The sequence below is a fragment of the Oncorhynchus gorbuscha genome, linkage group LG10 (assembly GCF_021184085.1).
Source record: "Oncorhynchus gorbuscha isolate QuinsamMale2020 ecotype Even-year linkage group LG10, OgorEven_v1.0, whole genome shotgun sequence".
In the NCBI taxonomy this organism is placed as follows: Eukaryota; Metazoa; Chordata; class Actinopteri; order Salmoniformes; family Salmonidae; genus Oncorhynchus; species Oncorhynchus gorbuscha.
The window spans coordinates 54,064,374-54,075,200 of NC_060182.1; the positions used below are offsets into that span (position 1 = coordinate 54,064,374).

The window sequence follows — 10,827 nt, forward strand, 5'->3', positions numbered from 1 at the left end:
ATGCTTGTCTAGCGTTGGCTGTAAAGCATATTTGGAAAATCTGAGATGACAGGGTGATTAACAAAAGGCTAAGCTGTGTCTCAATATATTTCATTTGTGATTTTCATGAATAGGAACATTTTCTAGGGGTATTTATGTCCGCTGCGTTATGCTAATTCGTTTGAGGCTATGATTATGCTCCCGGATCCGGGATTGCTAGTCGCAAGAAGTTATTAAAACAATGGCAGACACCCAATTTAGTACTTGTAGTTGTGTTCAGTGGGAATCCATCTAAATCGAGGAAAAAAGTCAACAATAAGTATAATTACAATGTACTTTGAATTATTAAATATTTTGCAGGGTATATCAAAATGTCAGTTATCACAATGTTGTTATGAAGAAAAGTATTGTAATTACATGTTTCTACAAAGGAACAAGCAATTTAACCTCTTGCGACGAGCAATCCCGGATCCGGTATCGTAATCATTGCCTCAAATGCATTAGCATAACTCAGCGGACATAAATACCCCTAGAAACCTTTCCTATTCATGAAAATCGCAAATGAAATATATTCTGCCCTGTGGCAGTCACAGACAATATCTTTGCAGTTTTGGAAACGTCAACGTTTGCTGTAGGATCGTAGTTCCAAATATGTCGTATTGGTTCATGTAAATAAAAGTTCAGATTCTATTGTTTTCGGCAAAATAGCGCTTACAGGGTTTGGTTGCATTTAAAGGGTCGGTATTGACCACAATTGACTGCTATTTAAATTAACGAGGCAAAGTATCTGGCACCAGGTACTCCTGGCTCCATTTCCTCTAGGGGGTACATGCTAAGAGTGAAAATCGTACAGTTGATATACTAATCAGATGTCTTTTATTGAGTTGAGTACTGCTTTCTTGTTTTCTTTACCCAACCAGTGCATCCACTCAATAAAATGGAGATGCTTCTTTAAAAAAATTATTCCGATTGCCCGTTAGTCTCCACAGCGGTCCCTTTATTGTCTGCCACGTTCTTTAAATGTGTTGTGCGTGTGTGACATCCTATGTGAGGATCCACAAAGTTGTTTGTATAATTGGCTTTATTATATTAGTTATTATGCAGTGATGCACTTGTAATAATTAAAGCTAGAATGAATACTTGTAATTACAAGTACATTTTAGTACCTTTTTAGCCCACTAGACCCTTAGTGATTCTGAAAACCATGTTTTTCTCTCCCGCATATTTTAATATATTCCTTTTGAAGTGCCTGGCACATTTTGCAACAGTACTTTGGTTTACACTGAAAATGTGTTCTTTGTTCATCCATAACATGTCAGGTAAAAGGACTTATAAGCAATACAAGAAGATGGCCTCATCAGCAGAGGATGATGCCATAACTGAAGTGGTAGATGTCGATATCCCTAAGCAAGAGGTACAGGAACCAACAGTGGTTGGTCTAGATGACGATATACAGTGCATTCTGAAAGTGCATTTTGTTAGTTTAATCCATTTTAGAATAAGGTTGTAACGTTTTGTCCCCCTCATCAATCTACTTACAATACCCCATAATGACGAAGCAAATACGGATTATTAGACATTTCTGAAAATTAATTACGAATAAAAAATGGAAATATCACATGTACATAAGTATTCAGGGTCTTTACCAAGTACTTTGTTGAAGCATCTTTGGCAGCGATCACAGTCTCAAATTTTCTTTGGTATGACACTACAAGCTAGGCACACCTGTATGGGGAGTCTCCCATTTTTCTCTGCAGATCCTCTCAAGCTCTGTCAGGTTGGATGGGAGCATCGCTGCACAGCTATTTTTAGGTCTGTCCAGAAATGCTTGATCGGGTTCGAGTCTGGGCTCTGGCTGGGCCACTCAAGGACATTCAGAACATTGTCCCGAAGCCACTCCTGCGTTGTCTTGGCTGTGTGCTTAGGGGTTGTTGTCCTGTTGGAAGATGAACACTCTGGAGCAGGTTTTCGTCAAGGATCTCTGTACTTTTCTCCATCTTTCTCTCGATCCTGATTAGTCTCCAGGTCCCTACCGTTGAAAGACATCCCCACACCATGATGCTTCCCTGTAGGGATGGTGCCAGTTTTTCTCCAGTCGTAAAGCTTGGCATTTAGGCCAAAGAGTTCAATCTTGGTTTCATCAGACCAGAGAATCTTGTTTGTCATCCTCAGAGTCATTTAGGTACCTTTTGGCCAACTCAAAGCAGGCTCTCGTGCCTTTTACTGAGGAGTGGCTTCTGTCTGGCGTGGCTTCCGTTTGTGGAGTGGCTTCTGTTTGTGGAGTACAGCAGAGATGGTTGTCCTTCTGGAAGGTTCTCCCATCTCCACAGATGAACTCTGGAGCTCTGTTTGCAAACTGATATGTGACAAATATGAATGCCAAAATGATTTGTTTTGCGAAACAGGTGATTGGGCCCCCCATTCCCTGAAAGACGGGTCGCCACTCATTGTTACAACATCTGACGGAGTCCTAGCCTAGCTTATTTAAGTGATAATGCCAGAGAAGCCAGTGTTGAGGATATACAGTTGAAGTCGGAAGTTTACAGATACATTTAAACTCAGTTTCACAATTCCTGACATTTAATCCGAGTAAGAATTTCCTGTCTTAGGTCAGATAGGATCACCACTATTTTAAGAATGTGAAATGTCAGAATAATAGTAGAGAGCATAATTTATTTCAGCTTTATTCCTTTCATCACATTCCCAGTGGATCAGAAGTTTTACATACACTCAATTAGTATTTGGTAGCATTGCCTTTAAATTGTTTAACTTGGGTCCAATGTTTCGGGTAGCCTTCCACAAGCTTCCCACAATAAGTTGGGTGAATTTTGACCCATTCCTCCTGACAGAGCTGGTGCAACTGAGTCAGGTTTGTAGGCCTCCTTGCTCGCACACGCTTTTTCAGTTCTGCCCACAAATTTTCACCGGGATTGATGTCAGGGCTTTGTGATGGCCACTCCAATACCTTGACTTTGTTGTCCTTAAAACCTGTTAAGTCTACCCCCTACTTTTTCTAACATTCTGTTAAAAATCGTGCAACAATTCAGCGTCCTGCTACTCATGCCAGGAATATAGTATATGCATATGATTAGTATGTGTGGATAGCAAACACTCTGACGTTTCTAAAACTGGTTAAATCACGGCTGTGACTATAACAGAACCTGCGTTTCATTGAAAAGTGCAAGAAAAACTGATCACTGAAAACTGGAAAAAGTATCAATGCGCCACTTGCATGTATTGTTTATGGGAAACCAAATTACATGGGGCTGAGATTGCAAGTCCTACAGCTTCCACAGGATGTCGCCAGTCTTGTCAATTGCCTGGCCTTTGTTTCTTGGTCAAATGAGTGAGAGAGAGCCCATTCCTTCCGGTCTCCGACAGGATGTTTTGGATGAGAAATTTCTGAACATGATTTCAAGACGTGGAGCTATTGAATACACATCGCCCCGTGATCAATTTGATAGATTATTAACGTTTACTAATACCTCAAGTTGGATTACAAAAGTATTTCAAAGTTTTGAGACTTTTTTCATTTTAAAAATTGACATTGCGTTTTAAAACGGCCTTTTTTCTTGTATCACACACTTTCCATAGATCGATATTTAGGGTATATATGGACCGATTTAATCGAAAAAAATACCCAATAGTGATGTTTATGGGACATCTAGGAGTGCCAACAAAGAAGATCGTCAAAGGTAATGAATGTTTTATATTTTATTTCTGCGTTTTGTGTAGCGCCGGCTATGCTAATTATTTTGTTTACGTCCCCTTCGGGTATTTCGGGGTGTTGCATGCTATCAGATAATAGCTTCTCATGCTTTTGCCGAAAAGCATTTTAAAAATCTGACTTGTTGGCTGGATTCACAACGAGTGTAGCTTTAATTCAGTACCCTGCATGTGTGTTTTAATGAACGTTTGAGTTTTAACGAGTGCTATTAGCATTTAGCGTAGCGCATTTGCATTTCCAGATGGCTAGATGGGACGCATGCGTGTCGGGTCGACGTAAGAGGTTAAGCCATTTTGCCACAACTTTGGAAGTATGCTTGGGGTCATTGTCCATTTGGAAGACCCATTTGCGACCAAGCTTTAACTTCCTGACTGATGTCTTGAGATGTTGCTTCACTATATCCACTTAATTTTTCTTCCTCATGATGCCATTTTGTTTGCGAAGTGCACCAGTCCATCCTGCAGCAAATCACCCCCACGCTTCAAGGTTGGGATGGTGTTCTTCGGCTTGCAAGCCTCCCCCTTTTTCCTCCAAACATAACAAATGTCATTATGGCCAAACAGTTCTATTTTTAAAGTACGATCTTTGTTCCCATGTGCAGTTGCAAACCGTAGTCTGGCTTTTTTTGTGGTTTTGGAGCAGTGGCTTCTTCCTTGCTGAGCGGCCTTTCAGGTTATGTCGATATCGGACTCGTTTTAATGTGGATATTGATACTTTTGTACATGTTTCCTCCAGCATCTTCACAATGTTCTTTGCTGTTGTTCTGGGATTGATTTGTACTTTTCTCACCAAAGTAGGTTCATCTCTAGGAGACAGAACGCGTCTCATTCCTGAGCGGTATGACAGCATTTATACTTGGGTACTATTGTTTTTACAGATGAATGTGGTGCCTTTAGGTGTTTGGAAATTGCTCCCAAGGATGAACCAGACTTGTGGATGTCTGCAATTATTTTTCTGAGGTCTTAGCTAATTTCTTTGGATTTTCCCATGATGTCAAGCAAAGAGGCACTGAGTTTGAAGGTAGGCCTTGCATATACATCCACAGGTACACCTCCAATTGACTCAATGATGTCAATTAGCCTATCTAGAAGCTTCTAAAGCCATTATATTTCTGGCATTTTACAAGCTGTTTAAAGGCACACTCAACTGTAAACGTCTGATCCACTGGAATTGTGATACAGTGAGTTTTCAGTGAAATAATCTGTCTAAACAATTGTTGGAAAAATTACTTGTGTCATGCACAAAGTAGATGTCCTAACTGACTTGCAAAAACTATAGTTTGCTATAAATAAATTTGTGGAATGGTTGAAATGAGTTTTAATAACTCCAAGTGTACATACACTTTCGAGTTCAACTGTATGTGACCCGTTTCATGAAATTGGGCATACTACTACTACTTCACAGGAGAGCCGTTTGAACTGTTAAAGCAGAAATGCTTTATCAAACATGTGAACTTTCATGTGCCTTAATAACAATCTATGCCATCTGTAAATACAAATACAATTGTTAAATCACGAGCCTAGTTGGTTAAGCCACAGAAAAAGCAGCAACTTTGTCTTTCAGCATCAGTAAAACACGCCTGACTTTCGTCCACCAGTCATACAAGGAGAATGGTCTAATGTCCCATCAAAAAGAGACCTAGCACAAGCAAGCAAAGGCAACAGCGCAGTCATCTACATGCACCATTTCTTCACCAACTACAGAGTTGGGGAAACACATGTGGACCTGAATTGTGATAACTGCAGTGGCAAAAACAAGAACAAGTTTGTGTTCTGGTATTGTGCCTGGCAGACCATGAACAAGCTCCTTCACAGTCTGGACATTCACTTCCTGATCACAGGCCACAGCAAGTTTACCCCCGGCTGGTGCTACGGCCTCATCAAGCAGTGCTTCAGAAAGACCAGAGTCAACACTTTGTCTGAGATTGCTGGTGTTGTGAAGGACAGCACTGTGACAGGGGGTCAACATCCCACAGCTGGTTTGACTGGAGGATGGTACAGTGCTCGTGGAAAGCAATGGTATAGGCAACACCTGACTCCATACTTCAGGCTGCTGCCACAGATCAAGCAGTACCAGCACTTCAGGTGAAAATAATGTATTGCATTGTATGAGGTTATTCTTCTTATCTACACTTGGGAGGTGAATTGATGTTCTGCAGGGTTGTAGTGTCTTGATTGTTTGTTGTTGTTATTCCGTTTTACAGCTTCGATGCTCTGGAGCCTGGTGTTATCACCAAGGAGCGACATACAGTAGTGTATGACATACCATTTTGAAGCTCTGAGTCTCTACTTTTATCCAATGTAAAAAAACTCAACATTTAAGACCCATTTGAGCCGGTCAGTCACAGATGTGCTCACTCATCAGGACACTGTTGTTCAGAGGAGCTAGACAACAACACAGCTAACACAATCACTTCAAACAGAAGCTGTAAAGACTACAAACTAGCTGCACTTAATTTTGTTTGACTTTTTTCCAATTTCCATTTCTTTGTATATATCAATCAAAATGATGCCAGCGGATTCATGATTTCGACTAGCTGAGAAATGCTGCCCGTCTCTCGTCTCCCGACACGTTCATTACTATGAGACAGCTGTAGATCTCATTTTAATATTGTTGCAAATGTCGGAGAGACCGACAGCAAGGATTATACAAATCTCCACTGTTGAAAATTTAATGTTAGTCTACAAGAAATGAGAAGATGCTTTTTATTGTGGATATCAAGTTTATAAATTGACTGGCTAGGCTGATGAGAGAGTGGATTGAGCAGTCAGATGGAACAGAGTAAATAGGCATTTTAACGTCATAGATTTAGCCGGTGGTAACTTGTGGAATAGACACCGGCTGGAATGCGGTTTTAACCAATCAACATTCAGGATTATACCCACCTGTTGTAAAATTAGGTGGTAGTGAATTATGTAGTTACATGTAACAAGGTTACATAATAGGATGCATTGCTAACATTATGCTACATTGGAGACTGCAAAAATGTTATTACAGAACATTAGTTACATTTGAAATAAGACATCTTGTAATTACATATACATAATCATTAATTACATATGTGGAATAACCTCAGACAAGCTGATTTGTAATTAGACATCCTTGTTCCACTTGTGTAATAAACTATACTGCTAAATCCTTAGAGCATAATTACATACTATTTAACATAGTAATTACATATAACTACTATGTTATAAATAAATATTATTTAGTTACTGATTAATGTACTGGTCAAGTGTTACCAATATGGTAATCTGGACCCTGCCATATGCAATATAAGGACCCCATTTGACCATACTGTTTACACCTTCTGTATCCTGTGCATGTGACACAAATTTAGATTTTATTTGATGTAGTGTGTGTTTACCAGAGACGGCAATATGAATAACATGACCTGCACCAAAGTCAGATTAGGATATAGGCCAAAGACTAGATAAAGTGTATTTTTATCTGTAGTACTTCCTTATTGTAGGCTACTACTTTTACAACGTTTAGGTGTGACACTTGGTTTATTTACTACACTGCTCACTCTGTTTAGCACATGTTCTCACATGTGAATTCTTAAAGACATGGGTTCGGCTAAGGCTTAAGAGGGTGTGAACAATGCTGAATGGGTGTAACAAAGAACAGCTCTCTAGTAGGTGTACCAAAACATTCAAGGGCCATTTTCTTAAGTGGGGTTATCAACTTTCAAAGCAGAATTACTCTCCCACTGTTCCTCAACTGCAGTGCATGATATACAATGTTTTGGGGCGTAGGTGCAACCACTAGGAAGTGTGTGTTCTGACACACACTTTCTGTGCAATATCCATCTCATCTATTGTTATACTTGATCTGTCAATGCAAGTAAAATTCTCTTTGAATACAGAAACTAAATAAAAGTGTAGTTCTGCTTACCCTGTGATGGGCGGCAGCATGTCAGTGGACAAGAGGGCTAGCGGATTTTTGTCCCTCTCAATGAGCCACACAGTGTAGCGTCCGCTCTGCAGGGGGTGCAGGAACACGGCCATGTCCATCCCACAGGGGTCCCAACCTCCCCACAGCCAGGGGCTCAGGACCCATGGACCTGCCAAGGCAGAGCCATTCACCCACAGGAACTGACCTGAAAAGGAGAAAGAGACGTTATCTCTTTCATTTGTCATTTGGTCCTCTGTTACTTCCAATCCTTCAGCATTGATTTGATGTTTTTATTGTTTTGCTTTGTATGTCTCTTTCATGCCAATATAGCTTGAACTTGAGAGAACTCCTAGCCTCTACCCACTAGACACTTCTGTAGATATAATACTATTGCTTAGGTGGACGCAATATGGCAAAATCTCCACCAGCCAGGGGACCGTGTGGAACTACTACTCTGACTTTATTATTTCAGATCAACAAGAAATGCCAAGGGGAAAGGGCTATTGGGTAGTTTCTGGAGAGTATGAAGCGGGGTGGAGTGATTATTATTGTTATTATTAACAAGTGCATCTTAAATGTCAGCGTTATGGGTAGTGAGGCAACAAAATGATCCACGTGAACGCCACATGATATGCCAATCACTGACAGGTTTGCCATAATGGACTGTTATTGATTCAGTGATGTAACGAGAGCCCACGAGGGGACCACGCACCCTTTGTTGTGGTTGATGGATTACAGATATCCCCACATTCCAGACCAAGATTTACAGTTCTGTGACGGCACCCTCCTTTACAAGCAATCATGAGAACAAACAAACGACTCTTCCTTTCGCCTTTTATGACTCTGAATGGCCCTGAGGGGGGTCAGCAGACATAACATATGCCTTTGGCAAATCAGCAGACCGTCTTGTGATCTACATGTGTTACTGGGTAAATGACCAGCCAGGCTTTTGAGTACTGGGGATTTGTATCCCAAGAGGAGAGAAGAAGTCAGGATTTTCCACTCTTAGTAAAAGAAATTGCACCAATAGCATAAAGGACATTTAAACTTGTTTTCTGGACAATGCATCAAACCAACAAAACTCATGACATGTTGATACTTGAAGCTTGAAGCATATTGTGAAATGTTTCCTAACCTTTCCTATATAATTAAAAAGGGTTTAATTAGTATTTGCTGTAATATCAAATGTATGAATTTGACCAAAAGCATGTTTAGTACTGGTCAGTATCTTTACTGGATTAAAAACTCTGTTTTCGCCAAGTCGCTTTTGGGTCCTCATTCACCTGCATAACAGAAGGATCCGACCGGAAGACTGTGATTCTTACGGTTGTCGATAGGTTCTCTAAGGCGGCACATTTCATTCCCCTCGCTAAACTTCCTTCCGCTAAGGAGACGGCACAAATCATCATCGAGAATGTGTTCAGAATTCATGGCCTCCCGTTAGACGCCGTTTCAGACAGAGGCCCGCAATTCACGTCACAGTTTTGGAGGGAGTTCTGTCGTTTGATTGGTGCGTCCGTCAGTCTCTCTTCCGGGTTTCATCCCCAGTCTAACGGTCAAGCAGAGAGGGCCAATCAGACGATTGGTCGCATACTACGCAGCCTTTCTTTCAGAAACCCTGCGTCTTGGGCAGAACAGCTCCCCTGGGCAGAATACGCTCACAACTCGCTTCCTTCGTCTGCTACCGGGTTATCTCCGTTTCAGAGTAGTCTGGGTTACCAGCCTCCTCTGTTCTCATCCCAGCTTGCCGAGTCCAGCGTTCCCTCCGCTCAAGCGTTTGTCCAACGTTGTGAGCGCACCTGGAGGAGGGTGAGGTCTGCACTTTGCCGTTACAGGGCACAGACTGTGAGAGCCGCCAATAAACGCAGGATTAAGAGTCCAAGGTATTGTTGCGGCCAGAGAGTGTGGCTTTCCACTCGCAACCTTCCTCTTACGACAGCTTCTCGTAAGTTGACTCCGCGGTTCATTGGTCCGTTCCGTGTCTCCCAGGTCGTCAATCCTGTCGCTGTGCGACTGCTTCTTCCGCGACATCTTCGTCGCGTCCATCCTGTCTTCCATGTCTCCTGTGTCAAGCCCTTTCTTCGCACCCCCATTCGTCTTCCCTCCCCCCCTCCCGTCCTTGTCGAGAGCGCACCTATTTACAAGGTACGTAAGATCATGGACATGCGTTCTCGGGGACGGGGTCACCAATACTTAGTGGATTGGGAGGGTTACGGTCCTGAGGAGAGGAGTTGGGTTCCGTCTCGGGACGTGCTGGACCGTTCGCTTATTGATGATTTCCTCCGTTGCCGCCAGGGTTCCTCCTCGAGTGCGCCAGGAGGCGCTCGGTGAGTGGGGGGGTACTGTCATGTTTTGCCATTGATTATCATGTCTTGTCCCTGTGCTTCCCCTTCTATTCGTTTCCCTCTGCTGGTCTTATTAGGTTCTTTCCCTCTTTCTATCCCTCTCTCTCCCCCTCCCTCTCTCACTCTCTCGCTCTCTCTTCTCTCTATCGTTCCGTTCCTGCTCCCAGCTGTTCCTATTCCCCTAATCAATCATTTAGTCTTCCCACACCTGTTCCCGATCCTTTTCCCTGATTAGAGTCCCTATTTCTCTCCTTGTTTTCCGTTCCTGCCCTGTCGGATCCTTGTCTATTTTTCACCGTGCTGTGTCTATGTATTGCCCTGTCGTGTCGTGTTTCCCTCAGATGCTGCGTGGTGAGCAGGTGTCTGAGTCTGCTAGGTTCAAGTGCCTTCCCGAGGCAACCTGCAGTTCTTGATCAAGTCTCCAGTCTGTTCTCGTCTTTACGAGTAGTATTATGCCTTTTGTTTTGTAAAGTATCTTTACTGGATTAAAAACTCTGTTTTCGCCAAGTCGCTTTTGGGTCCTCATTCACCTGCATAACACTACAGGCTACGTATTTCATCTTGCGGACATCTTGCGGACAGTTAAACTGTTTTCTGTACAAGTAGAAACATTCTGGGAACACTCAAATTTAGCTCATGAACATACTGGGAGTATCACTATAAATTACAGGACTTGCAAACATGTCATATCAAGTTTCTTCATAGTGTGGCCACACCAAGTTGAACTGAGTGATCAAATCTCCTTGGAAACCAAACACCGACCGACTTTTCTTATCCTACTCAGATGGAAGAAATAATCCCTGAGCGGATCCTGCGAGACGAGCTGACTGAGTTCGCAATCCATCCGGGCTGGGACCTGTTAAGTCGACCCTCTACTTT

The 10,827-nt window shown here is 42.2% G+C and overlaps 1 protein-coding gene across 1 annotated transcript in view; it reads right to left on the reverse strand.

Annotated features, from left to right (window-relative positions):
• The window catches only part of LOC124046245 (leukocyte tyrosine kinase receptor-like), a 359,722-nt gene extending 351,920 nt beyond the window's left edge, over positions 1-7,802 (reverse strand). The window contains exon 1 of the mRNA XM_046366398.1: positions 7,604-7,802. Coding sequence (XP_046222354.1) covers positions 7,604-7,722 — 119 coding nt within the window. The 5' untranslated portion in view covers positions 7,723-7,802. The remainder of the gene's footprint in view (positions 1-7,603) is intronic.
• Positions 7,803-10,827: the final 3,025 nt, after the last annotated feature.